At 47.4% G+C, this 18,587-nt stretch overlaps 2 protein-coding genes across 2 annotated transcripts; one reads left to right on the top strand and one right to left on the bottom strand.

The window, feature by feature from the left end:
* The first annotated feature begins 8,334 nt into the window (after positions 1-8,334).
* Positions 8,335-8,871, top strand: LOC128588197 (60S ribosomal protein L11-like). The gene has a single exon (XM_053594854.1). The coding sequence runs from the start codon at positions 8,335-8,337 to the stop codon at positions 8,845-8,847; it is 513 nt and encodes a 170-aa protein (XP_053450829.1). The 3' UTR covers positions 8,848-8,871.
* A 1,150-nt stretch (positions 8,872-10,021) lies between these two features.
* On the bottom strand, positions 10,022-12,205 carry UPK2 (uroplakin 2). The gene is made up of 5 exons (XM_053595395.1): positions 12,097-12,205; positions 11,492-11,623; positions 11,154-11,292; positions 10,877-10,947; positions 10,022-10,469 (listed from the first exon to the last, which is right to left on the bottom strand). The coding sequence occupies exons 1-5, from the start codon at positions 12,170-12,172 to the stop codon at positions 10,333-10,335; spliced, it is 555 nt and encodes a 184-aa protein (XP_053451370.1). The 5' UTR covers positions 12,173-12,205; the 3' UTR covers positions 10,022-10,332.
* Positions 12,206-18,587: the final 6,382 nt, after the last annotated feature.

Below are 18,587 nucleotides of genomic sequence, written 5' to 3'. Positions count from 1 at the left end.
GTAGAGTGCCAGTGGTGTCAGGGCACAGCAACCGCAAACTCCTGGGCTCAAGTGATCCTCTTGCCTCAGTCCCAAGTAGCTGGGACTACAGCGCCCACCACAACGCCTGACTATTTATAGAGACTGGCCTCAGCCACCAGAATGCAATATTGGCATTTTTGAAGAATAGGAGCCACTTATTTTGTAGAAAGGCACTCAGTTTGGGTTCGGCTTGTGTCTCCTCATACAGTTAGTTTATGCATTTTTGGCAAGAATACCATAGAAGTGATGTTTTTCTTTTCTTTTTTTTTTTTTTGAGATAAGAGTCTCACTTTGTAGCCCTCAGTGGAGTGCTGTGGCGTCACAACCTCAAACTCCTGGGCTTAAGCTATTCTCTTGCCTCAGCCTCCGAGGTAGCTGGGACTATGGGCATCTGCCACAACACCCAGCTATTTTTTTTTTTTTTTTCAGTTTTTGGCCGGGGCTGGGTTTGAACCCACCACCTCCGGCATATGGGGTCAGCACCCTACCCCTTTGAGCCACAGGTGCCGCCCAACACCCAGCTATTTTTGTTGTTGTTGTTGTAGTTGTCATTGTTGTTTGGCAGGCCTCTGCCGGTTTTGAACCCACCAGCCCCGGTGTAAATGGCCGGCGCCCTAGCTGCTGAGCTACAGACACCAAGCCAGTCTTCCTTTCCTTTCCTTTTCTTTTTCCTTTCCTTTCCTTTCCTTCTTCCCTTTCTTTCTTTCTTTTCTTCCCTTTCCTTTTTTCCCTTGCTTTCCTTCCTTTCCTTCTTTTCTTTCTTTTTTTGCAGTTGGGCTGGGTTTGAACCTGCCACCTCTGGCTTATGGAGCTGGCGCTCTACCCCTTTGAGCCACAGGCGCTGCCTCAGTTTTTCTTTTCTTTTCTTTTTTTTTTTTTTTTTGTAGAGACAGAGTCTCAGTTTATCGCCCCTGGGTAGAGTGCCATGGCGTCACACAGCTCATAGCAACCTCCAACTCCTAGGCTTAGGTGATTCTCTTGCCTCAGCCTCCCGAGTAGCTGGGACTACAGGCGCCCGCCACAACGCCCGGCTATTTTTTTGCTGCAGTTTGGACAGGGCCGGGTTTGAACCCGCCACCCTTGGTATCTGGGGCCAGCACCCCTACCCACTGAGCCATAGGCACTGGCCCAGTTTTTCTTTTCTTAATACATGTCAAGAGGCACATGATGTTGCTTTTTCTCTGTATTATTAGTGATGATAATGTCAATCACTTGCTTAGTGGTGTCCACCAGGTTTTTCTGCTATAAAGATAATCCCCCCTACCCCTCCCACCCTCCCCCACCCCGACTCTGTGAGACAGAGTCTGACTCCTAGGCTGAACCAATCTTCTTGCCTCAGCCTCCCAAGTAGCTGGGACTACAGGAACCTGCCACAATCCCCAGATAATTTTTTCTATTTTTTGTAGAGATAGGAATCTGCTCTTGCTCAGAGTGGGTCTTTAACTCCTGAACTCAAGGGATCCTCTCTTTAGCCTCCCAGAGTGCTAGGATTATGGGTGTGAGCCACCACACCTGCCCATCTTTTTTCCCTTTTGTAATTAGTAAATAATTTGTGAGGAGATACTCTGAGATTATCTAAAATCCTGTTCCTTATCAAACTTGACTCACTAGCATTCATTTATGATTACTGCCTGAATCAATCATTATTATGATTGGTTGAAAATGATAATATTTCTAAATTCATCATTATTTCTAATTTATTTAGGTAGCATTCTATTATAAGGAGGAGCTTTTGCTTCTCCCTTATTTCTTTGTTGTTAAGTATGGACTCAATGTATTCTTATTTAATGGAATGGATTATAATTCATTACTATTATTATTTGGGCTTTTCTTTTTTTTTTTTGTAGAGACAGAGTCTCACTGTACCGCCCTCGGGTAGAGTGCCGTGGCATCACACGGCTCACAGCAACCTCTTAACTCTTGGGCTTACGCGATTCTCTTGCCTCAGCCTCCCGAGCAGCTGGGACTACAGGCGCCCGCCACAACGCCCGGCTTATTTTTTGGTTGCAGTTTGGCCGGGGCTGGGTTTGAACCCGCCACCCTCGGCATATGGGGCTGGCGCCCTACTCACTGAGCCACAGGCGCCGCCCTAGCTTTTCTTTTTTTTTAGATAGAGCCTCACTTTGTCACCCTCAGTGGAGTGCCATGGCATTATAGCTCACAGCAACCTCAAACTCCTGGGCTCAAGTGATTCTCTTCCCTTAGCCTCCAGAATACCTGGGACTACAGGCACTCACCACAATGCCTGGCTATTTTTTTAGACAGGGTCTTGCTCTAGCTCAGGCTAGTCTTAAACTTCTAAGCTCAAGCAATTCTCCTACCCTCAGCCTTCTAAAGTGCTAGGATTACAGATGTGAGCCAGTGTGCATGGGCTGTTGTTATTATTTAATAATAATCCTCCAGTTGCCCCATATGTGCCCTGTGGAAGAGGTAATGCTCTCTGGTTCCTTTGTGTGACATCCTCAGATTACTTATCAGAGCCACCCTATACAGAATCCACCCTGTATTCTTTTGCCTTTTGCTTGTTTACTACATCAGAAACTCTAAAAGTAGTACTTAGTACATAGAGGACCCTCAAATAAATGTTGTAGTTTTCAATTTTTTTTTTGTAGGAACAGGGTCTTGCTATGTTGCCCAGGCTGGCCTCAAACTCCTGGCCTCCAGTGATCCTTCTGCCTTGGCTTCCTGAAGTTACAGGTATGAGCCACCATATCCAGCATAACAGCTTCCTTTTTAAAATTTGCTAAAGTTTAGCCGGGCGTTGTGGCGGGCGCCTGTAGTCCCAGCTACTCGGGAGGCTGAGGCAAGAGAATCGCTTAAGCCCAGGAGTTGGAGGTTGCTGTGAGCTGTGTGAGGCCACGGCACTCTACCGAGGGCCATAAAGTGAGACTCTGTCTCTACAAAAAAAATTGTTTAAATAAATAAATATGATTTTTTCCTGGAGTGGTGGCTCACGCCTGTAATTCCAGCACTTGGGTGGCTGAGGCAGGTGGATTGCCTGAGCTCATGGGTTCCAGACCAGCCTGGAACCTTGTCTCAAAAAATAGCTGATGTTGTGGCAGGCACCTGTAGTCCCAGCTACTTGGGAGGTTGAGGCAAGAAAATTGCTTGAGCCCAAGAATTTGAGGTTGCTGTAAGCTATAATACCATGGCACTCTACCAAGGGTGACAAAGTGAGACTCTATCTCAAAAATAAATAAATTAAGGTTTTATCAGAACACAATAAATAGTTTGCTTATAATAAATAAATACATTTTTTAATTTTTCTAGAAATAAATAAAAGTTTGCTAAGACTTTACCTTTAATATCAATAATAATAATTTTAATGATAATTTAAATTATAAATATAATACATATTTGATGCAGAAAACTTGGAAATACAGAAAGCCTAAAGGGAAAAGCAAGAAAACATTAATTATTCTTTGTATTGTTCAGAGATACTAATTGATTGAATTTTTTTTTTTTTTTGTAACAGAGTTTCAAGCTATCATCCTGGGTAGAGTGCTGTGGCGTCACAGCTCACAGCAACCTCCAACTCTCTTGGGTTTGCAAGATTCTCTTGCCTCAACCTCCCAAATAGCTGGGACTACAGGTGCCTGCCCACCACAACACCTGGCTATTATTTGGTTGTAGTTGTCATTGTTGTTTGGTGGGCCTGGGCTGGATTCAAACCCGCCAGCTCCGCTGTATGTGGCTGGCACCTTAGCTGCTTGAGCTACAGGTGCTGAGCCATTTTTTTATTTTTTGAGACAGGGTCTCACTATGTCACTCTCATACAGTGCCATGGCGTCACAGTTCACAGCAATCTCAAACTCTTGGGCTTAAGTGATTGTCTTGCCTCAGCCTCCCAGGTAGGGAGTGCCTGCCATAATGCCTAACTATTTTGTTGTTGTTGTTGTTATTGTTTTTTTTTTTTTTTTGTAGAGACAGAGTCTCATTGTACCACCCTCAGTAGAGTGCCGTGGCGTCACACGGCTCACAGCAACCTCCAGCTCTTGGGCTTACGTGATTCTCTTGCCTCAGCCTCCCGAGCAGCTGAGACTACAGGCGCCCGCCACAACGCCCGGCTATTTTTTTTGTTGTTGCAGTTTGACCGGGGCTGGGTTTGAACCCGCCACCCTCGGTATATGGGGCCGGCGCCCTACTCACTGAGCCACAGGTGCCGCCCTATTGTTGTCATTGTTGTTTGGCAGGCCCAGGCCGTGTTCCAACCCGCCAGCCACAGTGTATGTAGCCCACACCCTAACCACTGAACTATGGGCACCAAGCCAATTGCTTTTTTTAGCTTAAGTATTTTATTTGTTTGCAACTAAGCTTGTTAACACTATATAATGAAAATGTACAAAGAATAATGTTGCAGTTTTTGGTTAGATTTAAGTCAAAGACATTCATTAATAAGGAATCTTCGAATGTGAATATTCCAGAAATTTCTCTAAGCCATCTCATCAGAACAACTGTCTCTGAATATAACCTTACTTTAGAAGGTGCTGGCATATATTTGAATTAAACTCAGAATTTTTCAAAATAAGCCCTAATTAAAATAACTATTCTATATTCAAACTAAACAATATTAACAGAACTTTCCTTTCCAGAAACAGTAATAAAGGAAACAAGCATTTTTTTTTTTTTTTTTGAGACAGGGTCTTACTTTCTTGCCCCTGGTAGAGTGCCATGGCATCATAGCTCAAAGCAACCTCAAACTCTTGGGCTCAAGGGATTCTCTTGCTTCAGCCTCCCAAGTAGCTGGGACTACAGGCACCCACACAACGCCTGGCTATTTTTAGAGATAGGGTCTTGCTTTTGCTCAGGCTGGTCTCGAACTTGTGAGCTCAGGCAATCTGCCTGCCTCAGCCTCCCAGAGTGCTGGGATTATGGGCGTGAGCTATTGCGCTTGGCCTTGAGTGGAGTTCTTTTTTTTTTTTGTAGAGACAGAGTCTCACTTTACCGCCTTCAGTAGAGTGCCATGATGTCACAGGACTCACAGTAACCTCTAGCTCTTGGGCTTCCGCGATTCTCCTGCCTCAGCCTCCCGAGCAGCTGGGATTACAGGCGCCCGCCACAACGCCCGGCTATTTTTTGGTTGCAGTTCAGCCGGGGCTGGGTTTGAACCCGCCACCCTCGGTATATGGGGCCAGTGCCCTACTCACTGAGCCACAGGCGCCGCCCTGAGTGGAGTTCTTGTTATGCTTCCCAGTCTGGTCTGGAACTTGTGGGCTAAAGGAAGGAAGCCTCCAATCCCAGCCTTCCAAGTAGCTGAGACTACAGGCATACACTGCTACTATAATCTGTATTTTGATATATGTTCTTTCAATTTTTTTGTCATGGGTATTTTATTTTTGTTCTATTAGAAAATGTCGCTGGGGGCAGGGTGAGGAGGCTCATGCCTGTAATCCTAGCACTCTGGGAGACCAAAGCAGGAGGATTGGTTAAGCTTAGGAGTTCAAGACCAGGCTGAGCAAGAGTGAGATCCCATCTCAACTAAAAATTGAAAAATTAGGTTGGTGTTGTGGTGGGCACTTTTAGTCCCACCTGCTTGAGAGGCTGAGGCAGGAGGATCCCTTGAACCCAGGAGTTTGAGGTTGCTGTGAGCTAGGACTCTGCCTCAAAATAAATAAATAAATAAAGTAAAGTAACAAAGAAAACAGCATGGCAGTTCAAAAAAAATTACACATAGACCAGCCTGAGCCAGACGAGACACCGTCTCTAACAATACCCGTGCATTGTGGTGTGCTCCTGTAGTCCCAGCTACTTGGGAGGGTGAGGCAAGAGAACAGCTGGAGCCCAAGAATTTGAGGTTGCTATGAGCTATGACGCCACGGCACTGTATGGAGGGCAACAAAGTGAGACTCTATCTCAAAAAAAAAAAAAAAAATTACACATAGAATTACCATATAATCTAGCAATTCTACTTTCTGGGTATATACCCAAAAGAACTGAATGTTCAATAGCAACGTTATTCACAGTAGCCAATAATCAAAGGGTAAAAACAACCCAAGGGTTCATCAGCAGATGAATAGATAAACAAAATGTTGTAAATACATACATCAGAGCTCTCTTCCTTGGCAATACCTATGGAGGTGGCAGCTATCTCCTATTCAGACCCATTGTGAAGCTGAAGATCATCAAAAAGAGGACCAAGTTTATCTGGCACCAGTCAGACCGATAGGTCAAAATGAAGCATAACTGGCAAAAACAGGTTCTGAGGGTAAGAAGATTTACCAGTGGTTATGGAGGCAAAAAGAAAACCAAGTATATGCTGCCTGGTGGTTTCAGAACTTCCTCATCCACAAAGTTAAGGAGCTGAAAGTTTTGCTGAAATACACCAAAACTGCAGAGATTTTGTTCACACTTTCTCCAAGAACCATAAAACCACTATGGAAAGAGCAGTCCAGGCTCGGCACCTGAAGCACAGTGGTCACGGCACCAGGCACATACACCAAGGCTGGCAGGTTGGATAGAACCCAGCCCAGGCCAGCTAAGCAACAATGACAACTGCCAACAACAAAAATAGCTGGGCATCATGGCAGGTGCCTGTAGAAATAAAAAAATAAATAAACAAGGAAAAAAAAAGAGCAGTGCAGGTCTTTCCCAGCTCATCAAAGTCATTATCATTCCCAATGCCAGCCTGCACAGTGAAGGAAATGAATAAACAGCTCATGTGCACATTCTATGTGTGTTTAAATAAAACCATAAAAAATACATCAGAATATTATTTAACCTTAAAAAGGAATGAAGTTCTGATACACAGTACAACATAGATGAACCTTGAAGACATTATGCTAAGTAAAATAAGCCAGACTTAGAGAGATAACTATTGTATGATTTCACTTATGTGAAGTACCTACGATAGCCCAATGCATAGACGGAAAGTAAAGTGGTGACTGACGGAGGATTAGGGTGGGGAGAGTAATGGAGAGTTGCTATTTAATCAGTACAGAGTTTCTGTTTGGAATGATGAAAAAATTCTGGAATTGGATAGAAGTGATGGTTGCACAAAAGCGTGAATGTACTTAATGCTTCTAATAGGTTGCTTAAAAAATGGCTGAAATAGTACATTTTAAGTTACTTATTTATTTATTTATTTTAGAGCTGTGATCTCACTGTATTGCCCCGGCTGCTCTTGAACTCTTGGGCTCAAGTGATCGTCTCATCTCAGCCTCCTAAGTACCTGAGACTACAAAGTGTGCTACCATGCCTGGCTATCTTATGACTATTTTACTATAATAAAAATGTGTTTAGCCAGGCTCAGTGGCTCACACCTGTAATCCCAGCACTCTAAGAGGCCAAGGTGGGTGGATCACCTGAGCTCATGAGTTCGAGACCAACCTAAGTCAGAGTGAGATCTTGTCTAAAAATAGCCAGGCATTGTGGCGGGCTCCTGTAGTTTCAGCTACTTGGGAGGCTGAGGCAAGAGAATCACTTAAGCCCAAGAGTTTGAGGTTGCTGTGAGCTGTGATGCCATAGCACTCTACTGAGGGTGACATAGTTAGACTATCTCAAAAAAAAAAAAAAACTGAGGCAAGAGGATCTCTGGAGCCAAGAGTTGGAAGTTGTCATGGCACTCTACCGAAGAAAAACAAACAAACAGAAGAAGAAAAATACTAATGTCTGACTCCTATCATTCATTCTTTTTTTTGAGACAGAGCTTAAGCTATAGCCCTGGGTAGAGTGCTGTGGCATCATAGCTCACAGCAACCTCCAACTCTTGGGCTCAAGAGATCTTCTCTCACTTTTTCTATATTTATTTATTTTTTATTTTATTTTATTATTATTTTTTGAGACAGAGTCTCACTATGTCACCCTTGGTAGAGTGCCATGGCATCATAGCTCACAGCAACCTCAAACTCCTGGGCTCAAGTGATTCTCTTGCCTCAGCCTCCTGAGTAGCTGGGACTACAGGCACCCACCACAACACCTGGCTATTTTTAGAAACAGGGTCTCCCTCTTGCTCAGGTTGGTCTCGAAACTGTGAGCTCAGGTGATATGGGTTGTGACATCAGGATTTTCCTGTGTCATCAGGATTTTCAAAGAGGTTTAGACAGGAACCAAATTTGGTTGCTGTCTAATGCTTTTTGTACAATATGAGAAGGTTGGGTTCCAAACCTCTCTAGGCTGGTGCAGTTAGGGTGAGACAAACCATTGCCCAAACACTTCTCTCTGAGGGCCGGGCATGGTGGCTTACGTCTGTAATCGTAGCATTCTGGGAGGCCAAGGTGGGTGGATTGCTTGAACTCAGGAGTTTGAGACTAGTCTGAACAAGATTGAGACCTTGTCTCTTAAAAAAAAAAAAAATGGCTCTTCCTGTTTCCTATCATGGCAGATCAAGGTGAAAAGGAGAACCCCATGCGGGAACTTCATATCTGCAAGCTCTGCCTCAACATCTGTGTAGGGGAGAGTGGAGACAGACTGACCCGGGCAGCCAAGGTGTTGAAACAGCTCACAGGCCAGACCCCTGTGTTTTCCAAAGCTAGATACACTGTCAGATCCTTTGGCATCAGGAGAAATGAGAAGATTGCAGTCCACTGCACAGTCAGAGGGGCTAAGGCAGAAGAAATCCTGGAGAAAGGTCTGAAAGTGCGAGAGTATGAATTAAGAAAAAATAACTTCTCAGATACTGGAAACTTTGGCTTTGGGATCCAGGAGCACATCGATCTGGGTATCAAATATGACCCAAGCATTGGTATCTATGGCCTGGACTTCTATGTGGTGCTGGGTAGGCCAGGTTTCAGCATTGCAGACAAGAAGCGCAGGACAGGCTGCATTGGGGCCAAACACAGAATCAGCAAAGAGGAGGCCATGCGCTGGTTCCATGCGCTGGAAGTATGATGGGATCATCCTTCCTGGCAAATAAATTCCCGTTTCTATCCAAAAGGCCAATAAAAATGTTTTCTGTGAAAAAAAAAAAAAATTGGGCATTGTGGTGAGCGCCTGTAGTCTTAGCAACTCGCGGGGGGGCTGAGGCAAGAGGATCACTTGAGCCCAAGAGTTTGAGGTTGCTGTGAGCTATGACATGATGGCACTCTACCCAGGGTTGACAATGTGAGACTCTATCTCAAAAAAAGAAAGAAAGAAAAAGAGGCTTCCCTGGAGAAGGGATAATAAGCTAACTTTGCAAATGGGGAGGGGAGGCCACACAAGTACAGTCAAGGCATGAGGCATGGTCTGGGGAAAGGCTCTGACGCTAAAGGATATTGAACTGGTGGCAAGAGCTGTGGGACAGTTAGGGGTTAGATCATGCCTGGCCTTGAAAGTCACCTTAAAGATTTTGGTCTTTACCCTAATAACAATGCAAAGTTCACTGATCATTACAAGGAATATATATTGGAGAGGACAAAGGTAAATGACAGTGACCACTCTTGCCCTTTCTTTCCTCTCTGCACGAGGCTATACATTCTTTTTTATTTTGGCCGGGGCTGGGCTCAAACCTGCTATATGGGGCCAGAGCCCTACTCCTTTGAGCCACAGGCATCGCCCCAAGGCTATTCTTGAACCCCTCCAGCCAAGTTCTTCTACTTCTGTTCTCACCTCCTGGAGCCCCATAGGCAATCTTTTCCCTTCTCCCTTGTATCTTGTCATTGGGCCTCACTCAGGTAGCCCTGTCTTTGTCTTTTCCCAGACAGAGCCTCTCTTCTTTTTCCCAGTACTTCCCCCCTCACTCTGCCAAGCACCCACACCCAGGCCCTCAGGCCTCGTGGCTGCCACAAGGGCCATTGGCCCCAGCTTCTGCCCCTACCCCCAGCCTCCTGGTTGGGTGGCCTGCCATGTGGCCCAACCCTAACCTATGTGTTGTGGAGGGTGCAAAACCCACAGCCCAGGTGCAAGGCTGAGAACCCTTGTGCCTGGGTTCTTATCTCATCTGGCCCCTGTCTGTCTCATGGGAAAAGCACCTCTGAGCTATGGGGCAGAGAGGGGACCAGGAGCACCTGCATCCTGGACATAGATTCTTTAGGTGCTAGCCATGGTGAAGGTCACTGAGGAGAAACACACGGCAGATCTGGCCTCAGCCTTTATTGTAGGGACTTAACTTTGCTGAAGGAAGGGTGGATTGTTATGGGGAGGGTATTAGGTGGTAAAATGGGAAGAGAGCCAACTCCGATAGCAGTGGGGTGAGGGGAATAATAGGGAGTGTTGGAAGGTGAGTCATTGGGGGCAGAGAGAAGGACAGAGGGAGGAAGGGGCTGGGGGGCTGGGAAGGAGATGTAAGGGCACCAAAGAAGCCAGTAACTGAGGCCTGGGAGGAGGAAGGTTGGGGAAATAAATGGACAGTGCTCTGGACTTCCTGGAGGAGGCCACTGCCCCAGGTGCGCCTCCTCACTTTCGGGCACCCAGTGCCAGGCTGATGATGAGGCCCAGAACCAGCAGGAACATGGAAACGGAGAGCAGTACTGTGATGACCACCATGCCCCCTGTTCGGGCCATTCCCAGCCCAATGGACTCCATATTTCTTCCTATAAGAAGAGACAGAGGGGAGGCCTTTGTAGGCAGGAGGGGCTCCAAGCCTGCCTGAAGCTCACATCCTATCCCTAACGAACCATTAAGCAACCATCAATCCAACCAACCAACCATCCAAATATCCATTAAGTAAACTTTTATGAAGCATTTCCTGTGTCCATTACTGAGGGTACAGACCTAATAGTGCACAATCCCTACCCATGAGGAGCCTTTAGTTTAATAGTATAGCATATGAATAACAGGCAGTTCCCATGCTCAAGGGCTCAGTGCTAGCATAGAGGTAAGCAAAGGTTCCAAGAGGGCACAGGAAAGTGCACCTAACCCAGACTGGGGGATGAGATGGGAGGGGTCAGGGAAGGTTTTATGGACCCTGGATATGAAAGGGAGTAGGACTGTTACTTACGAGGAAGAGTTGACATTGGGATCTCTCTACTGGACTCAGTGGATGATCCCTTCTTCACTAGGTAGGAAATGCTTTTGTGGTGGGGTTTGGGAAAGAGGAGAGAACACTCAGTATCTGGGACTTAGGGGAAAAGGTGCTCCAGCCTCCCATATGTACACTCCTCCAAGACAGGCCCAGTTCTTACACCCTTTAGCTCTACCCACACTCTCTCCCCGTGCTGACCAGATCCCCACCACCCCGATCCCACAAGTGCCCCCAGCCTGGACCAGGTACCTACTAGTATTTGGTTTCTGGCACGAGGTTTGTCACCTGGTATGCACTGAGCCGAGTGACTGTGAAGCCAGCCCCACTGTCCACCACACTCACCAGCTCCCTGCGCCCTCGGCATGGAGGCACCAGGAAGCTGGACGTCACCACTGGTTAGGAAATTAGGGGTGGAAGGGAAGGTCAAATTTCTGGAAGCCCCGAGGAGAAGGGGTGGTTTTTAATAATGTGGAGGTCCCAGGAGAGGGGTTGACAGGAAGGCATGAGTGGGTGAAGGGTTGCTGGGGGTGTCCCGGGAAGAGGTTTTAAGAGGATGAGGACTAGGGGGATGCTTTGGGAAAGGTAGCCGACCTTTGCTGTCATTGGCCCGCCGGACCATCAGTGTGGCATTGCCTCCTGTAAGGTGACAGGGTGGCAAGGCAACCAGCAGGCTCTCCGTCAGCGCAGGGGACAGCAGACCAGAGAGGGTTGAGATGTTGAAGTCTGCAGGGAGGCCAAAAGGAAGCTCAGGTGGGGATCAACCTGACTCCTGGCCAATGACAGGAGTCAGGATCTGGCCCTGCTCCCCTGGGGCCATTTCTAAGGCTGTCCTTTGCAATCTGGGGGTGGTACAGCCAGGCCTGTGCTAGTGTGACCACCAGGTGGCAGGCTTGGGCTGAGAAAGTGCACACTTTACCAAGTGGCCCACCTGCCAGACCCTGGATGCCTGGAGCCTGACAGCACCCAGCCTTATCCCTACCCACAGCCTCAGATCCTTGCCCACACTTCTCTGCTTTGTAGGTCTGGAGTAGGACCAGCAATATGCCTTGAGCCCAGTGTCTGAAGCCTGGCCCATGCCATCACCAGCCCCTAACCACAACTATCCAGACTGGCTCCTCTTTGAGAACTCTGGAAGGCTCAGTGCCCCATGCGCAGGCCCCAACCTCCTCCTCACTCCTGCCAGAGATGGCAGAGACCTGCAGTTCCTGGGGCCAGAACAGCCAGTAGAATCAGGATCAAGGGCATGGTGTGGATGGGCAGCAGGGATGCCATGCTGAGCTGAGAGCTGGAGCAGGTGCCGGCAGGCTGGGGCTTCTGGAGGCAGGTGAGGCCCTGCCCCTGGGCTGACTGATTTTGTCCTGAGGGTGGGAGGGGCTGGAGGGGAATCCAGTCAAACCTGCCTCTTGGGCCCTATAGCCTTGAAGGAGTGGGGCAGACAGGTTTTTCAGGATGGGGAGCTGACCCCCAGGCCAGGAAGGGGATGCCCTGGCTGGATCTTGGTGGCTTAGCCAGCTGCAGGGGGCAGGGTAACTAAGATGGGGATAGAAATCATCACTTCTGTGACTGCCACGTGTAAGACAAAGTGTTCCTGTGTGCACATGCATCTGGACCCTGGCCTGTGCGCCGCTGCTCCCCCAGGTGGTGCGGGTCTCCCCAGGAAGATGGTGAGGGGCTCCTGAGAGGGCTTTGGCTGAGTAAGACTGGGAGAGAAAGAGACTGGCGTAGAAGTAGGGACAGCAGAGTAAGGGGTTCAGTGCTTGGTGTGGACTGACGGTAGGTCCTACCACTCTGGGAAAGGAAGGGGTGCCAGGGAGCACAGAGGGCTTCAGATTCCTCTGGAGGGTGGGGACAAGGAAGGACAGGGAAGACTTCAGGAGAAACCAGAGAGGTGGACACTGACCCAGTCCAGCAGGGATGGGGGTGGGCACAGTCAGCCTTGGACAGTAATCATTTGTGGGACTGACTAAGAAGGAAGAAGAGGGCTCAGTGCCTGTAGCTCAGCAGTAAAGGCATCAGCCACGTACTCTGGAGCTGGTGGGTTCGAATCCAGCCTGGGCCCGACAAACAACAATGAAAACTACAACCAAAAAATAGCTGGGCATTGTGGCGGGTGCCTGTAATCCCAGCAACTTGGGAGGCTGAGGCAAGAGAATCACTTAAGCCCAAGAGTTTGAGGTTGCTGTGAGCTGTGATGGCACCGCACTCTACCCAGGGTGACAGCTTGAGGTTCTGTCTCAAAAAAAAAAAAAAAAAGCTAAGCGTTGTGGCGGGCACCTGTAGTCCCAGCTACTTGGGAGGCTGAGGCAAGAGAATCACTTAAGCCCAAGACCTTGAGGTTGCTGTGAGCTGTGACGCCATAGCACTCTTCTGAAGGTGACATAGTGAGACTCTGTCTCAAAAAAAAAAAAGAAGGAAGAAGAGAAAGAGACCTGGTAAGAGAATATGAAAAAGAGACATGATTTCTCTAACTGCATTCCCACCCCTAACTGCATCCCCCATCCCTAACTGCATTCCCCACCCCTAACTGCATCCCCCATCCCTAACTGCATCCCCCACCCCCAACTGCATTTCCCATCCCTAACTGCACCCCTCATCCCTAACTGCATCCCCCATCCCTAACTGTATCCCCCATCCCTAACTGCATCCCCCATCCCTAACTGCATCCCCCATCCCTAACTGCATCCCCCATCCCTAACTGCATCCCCCATCCCTAACTGCATCCCCCATCCCTAGGCTCCATTAGATAGAAGTAGAGTTCTGAGCAGAGTGGGAGGGGAGATTACGAGTCAGCTCCTACTCTGGGCACCGGGCAGAGCCCTGCATGCTCCAACATGCTTAGTTCTACAGCCATCCTGGCTGGTAGATGTCATTGGCTCCCATTAGTAGAAGTGGAAACTGAGACTTGGATAGTGCCATTCTAGAAAGCAGAGTGCTTGTCAGGAGAGATTGTAAAACTCTGCTGAGGCTGAGTTTGCTGCGTGAATCATTCCATCTCATCCAGTCCCAGAGAAAATCAGGGAGCTTGTGTCCTTTCCCCCAGGATGGGAAAGGTCGGCTCAAAATCTGGGTGTGAGTGGGGAATGACAGTAAGGACAGAATTCATGGGCCCAAACAGAGGCTAGGCAGGCCTTAGGCCAGTGTTTCTCCAAACTGAATGTGCAAACTTAGTCACCAGAGATCTTGTAAGATACAGTTTCTGATGCAGTGGATCTGAGGCTAAGCCTGAAATTCTGCATTTCTAACGAACTGCCAGATGATGCTGGTCTGAGAGCCTCCACTTGGACCTTCCAGCTGCTGTGCGTTGGTGCCTTGCCCCCACCACTGGATCCTCTTCAATGGAGAGGGGGCAGATGTGTTCCCCAGCCTGCCAAGACAGGCTGCCTTTGGGTGAAGAATTAGATTCTGTTTTTCCTGCACCTTGGCTTTGTCCCCCTTTGGGTGAGATCCTATAAACTCAAAGAGGATCTTTTGCACATTAAGGAGAACTTGGAAGAAAGGGAACAGAATTAATGGTGGAATGCCAGGGCGAGGGCATCTTCCTGGAATTCCCCAAATCCCATCACCCACCCACCAGGATATTTACACTTGACTTGAAAGGTCTCTCTCCCCATTTCAGTGACAGCCAGGAAGAGAAAGGAGAGGGAAGGATGGGTTGCACTCGGTCCACTCGTAAGCCCCCATACTTGTCTGAAATTATGAGTGGGACAGAGTGGGGAAGGGGAGGGCAGATCTCTGATCAGATTTTGAAGGGATAAGAGGGCCCTGTGCCTTTAAGCCCTCCTTTCTCTCTCCAATCCCCCCCATCTTCCCACCCCAACCCTCCCCAGGTTTCTGGAGGAGCAGAGAGTTGCGTCTTCTCCCTGCCCTGCCGAGCTGCTCACTGGCTGCTCTGGAGGCTGTGCTTTGCGGTCTCCATGGAAACCATTAGTTGCTAAGCAACTGGAGCATCATCTGTGCTGAGCTCTCGCATCTAATTATCCCATCACAGTGCCTGAGAAGGGTTTGGGGAACTGAGAGGAGGGGGAGGCCAAGTGCAGGAGCAAGAGGATAACTCTTTTAGCAGAGCAGATTCATTGACAATGCTGAAGTCATTTAAAGCCATAGCACCCTGTTCCTCTGGAGGGTTTCCCAGTGGCTTGGAGTAAGGGAACCAGGGCTACATATGTCTAGAGTTTCTCTGTTGGACCCACTCTTTCTAGGCTGTCTCCTTGGATTCTTAATTCTAAATTTTCTCAAGTTCCCTTCCCTGTGTCTTTTCTTCCAAATCTCCTATTCAAGTCAACAGACCTTTATTGAGTAGCAAGTATATCCTTAGAATTATATAAGGCACCAAGGATATAAAGGTAAGATAAGTTTCTGTTCTCAAGAAGCACCTAATAGCTCTATCCTGCCCATCCTAGAGGACTGTTTTTTAAAACAAACCTCCTATTTCTTAACTATGGTACTTTTTTTTTTTTTTTTTTTGCAGTTTTTGGCTGGGGCTGGGTTTGAACCCACTACCTCCGGCCTATGGGGTCAGCACCCTACTCCTTTGAGCCACAGGTGCCACTCAACTATGGTACTTTGAACTTGGGCGGTGCCTGTGGCTCAGTCGGTAAGGCGCCGGCCCCATATACTGAGGGTGACGGGTTCAAACCCGGCCCCAGCCAAACTGCAACCAAAAAATAGCCGGGCGTTGTGGCGGGCGCCTGTAGTCCCAGCTACTCGGGAGGCTGAGGCAAGAGAATCGCTTAAGCCCTGGAGTTGGAGGTTGCTGTGAGCTGTGTGAGGCCACGGCACTCTACCGAGGGCCATAAAATGAGACTCTGTCTCTACAAAAAAAAAAAAAAAAATTTCCCCTGAACTATAATAGACTTCTGCAACCGGAAGACCTGAGATCAGAACCCAGGTCTGTCTGATATGCCCAGGATTCTGTTTCTATAATGCCACTCATCGGCCTCACAGTCAATTAGAAAAATATGTCCAGTTGGCTCCATGGGCACATCAACCTCTGATTGGCAACTATTGTCCTCCTGTTGATGAGATGCCATGTGATTTTAGGTAGGTCATTTTAAACCTCAATTTTCTCACCTATAAAATGGAAGGATTCAATCCTTCCTTACTCAGAAGATCTAGCAAGACATGATGTGTAAAAGTGCTTTAAAATTAAAATGCAGAAGAAATTCTGGCGATTATTGTTGCAATCTGTTGGTGAGGGTAACTCTGGGTCTTGGACCTCAGGGTAAGATGAGGTGTTCAGCAAATGATCTAATGGGAAGTGATGGAGCCTCTATCCTTGAGAGCTGAGACCAGAAAAGCCTGTAAGAATAATAAATCCCTCTGAAACAAGAAGGAAGAGGAAGAGGAGGAGAAGGAGAAGGAATTAGAAAATCCCAGTCATTCAGGACTAGAAAGGACATAGATGCTCCTTCTTAAATAAATGCAGCCTGGCTCAGCACCTGTAGCACAGTGGTTATGGAGCCAGCCACATACACCAAGGCTGGCAGGTTCAAAACCAGCCCAGGCCAGCTAAACCACAATGACAACTGCAACAACAACAAAATAGCTGGGCCTTGTGGCAGGCGCCTGTAGTCCCAGCTACTTGGGAGGCTGAAGCAAGAGAATTGCTTAAGCCCAAGAGTTTGAGGTTGCTGTGAGCTGTGACGCCACAGCACTCTACCCCGGGTGACCTAGTGAGGCTCTGTCTCAAAAATAAATAAATAAATTAAAATACAGCCTATAATATAACCACTCCCCCCCACCAAGTCTTCTTCCAGCTTTGTGACCTTGGCCAAGTTACTAACCTAACTGCTGTGAGCTGCAGCTTCCTCTTCTGGTAGAAAGGGTATAAAAATCTGTCTCGATGGGATATCATGACTATCACTGAAGCTTATTTATTTACAAGTGCCTAGCACAGAATCTTGTTTGATAAATATTAATTTAAGTAATTCATCTAATCCTCTCCTTTTTATTAACCCTTATTGCAGATGAATACTAGAGGATCAGAGGCAGTAAATGACTTTCCCAAGGTCACAGAGAAGATAGGGAATGAGGTGGGATATACTTCAGAATTTGTTGTTCCAGCTGTGTCACTCACGGAAAGGGGGGTGTTTGGGCAGGAAAAAGTAGTCCAAGGGGAAATTGAGATATGGGTCTGCTGTTCCTGTATGCTAAGCATGCCGCTGGGATCCCAGACACACAGGAATTGCCCAGTCATTCCTTCACTCATTAAATATTTGTTGAACAACTCCTCTGTGGTGGGTACCATGATAGGTGCTAAGATATAGAGAGATCACAACACAATTCATGCTTTGAATTGAAGAATGAATCACTATTATCCTGATTCAAATAAGTGAAAGGGAATATTCAAGAAAGAGAGAACAGCATATAAAAAGGCTCAGGGATGTGAATTATATCAATATCTTCTGGGAACTGAAAATGATACATGCATCTTGGCTAGAGAGAAATATTCAAAGATGGGCATGGTAAAAATTATAGCCACTGGCTGGGTGATCAGTGGCTTTGTATCCTATGCTAAGCTTGGTTTTACCCTGAAGAAAACAGAAGGCCTTGGAGGAGTTTAGATTGTGTAAAGATCATTCTGGCGGCTTGGCAACTGTAGCTCAAGCGGCTAGGGCACCAGCCACATACACCAGAGCTGGTGGGTTCGAATCCAGCCTGGGCCCGCCAAACAACAATGACAACTACAACCAAAAAATAGCTGGGCATTGTGGTGGACACCTGTAGTCCCAGCTACTTGGGAGGCTGAGGCAAGGGAATCGCTTAAACCCAGGAGTTTGAGGTTGCTGTGAGCTGTGACGCCACAGCACTCTACCCAGGGCAACAGCTTGAGACTCGGTCTCCAAAAAAAAAAAAAAAGATCATTTTATGTAGAGAATAGGTTGGCAGTCAGTAAGACATAAAGCAGGGGGACTAGGTGAGCAGCAAAATGATTCAGGTGGAAAAGATGTGGCCATGCGTTAAGCATGGGAACAGGAAGAAGCAGAAAGACTGCAGTGATTTTTAAGGAAAGATCCACTGGAATCAGCGACTGATTGCAGAATAAGTTTAAAGAAGAAAGAAAAGAATGATTCCCAGATTTATGGCTTGGAGCAGATTTGAAGGGAGGGGTGGAAAGAAGAAAGTTCACTCGGGGATCTATTGAGTGTGAGGTATTATGACTGCCAGAATGATCCCTGCTTCCTAACATTCACGACCTTATGTAGCCTCCTCCCACATCATATCAGGGTTTGTCTGTGTGGCCAATAGATGACAGCAGAAATGATGATACATTACTTCTGAGGCTAGGTCATAAAAGGCAGATAGAACAGGCACATTCCTCCCTGTTCTATCCTGGGTTGCTTGCTCTCTTCCTCTGTGGGAGCTGAGGATCTAAGACTTCTTGCTGATTACCAGCAAGGAACTAAGACTTCCGGGCAATAGTTATGTGAATGGAGCAGCCTGGAAACAGATCCTCCAGTCCCAGGCAAGCCTTTGGATGACAGTAGCCCAAATCGACATCTTTACTACAGCTTCATGAGACAGTCTGAGCAGAACCACCCAGCTAAGTCTCTCTCCCAGATTCCTGACTCTCTGTCGCTCTCTCTCTTTTTTTTTTTTTGAGGCAGAGTTTCACTCTATTGCCCTGGGTTGAGTGCTATGGTGTCAGCATAGCTCACAGCAACCTCAAATTCTTAGGCTCAAGAGA

This window comes from Nycticebus coucang, chromosome 6 (assembly GCF_027406575.1).
Source record: "Nycticebus coucang isolate mNycCou1 chromosome 6, mNycCou1.pri, whole genome shotgun sequence".
NCBI lineage: Eukaryota > Metazoa > Chordata > Mammalia > Primates > Lorisidae > Nycticebus > Nycticebus coucang.
This window is presented reverse-complemented; position numbering and strand designations above follow the sequence as displayed.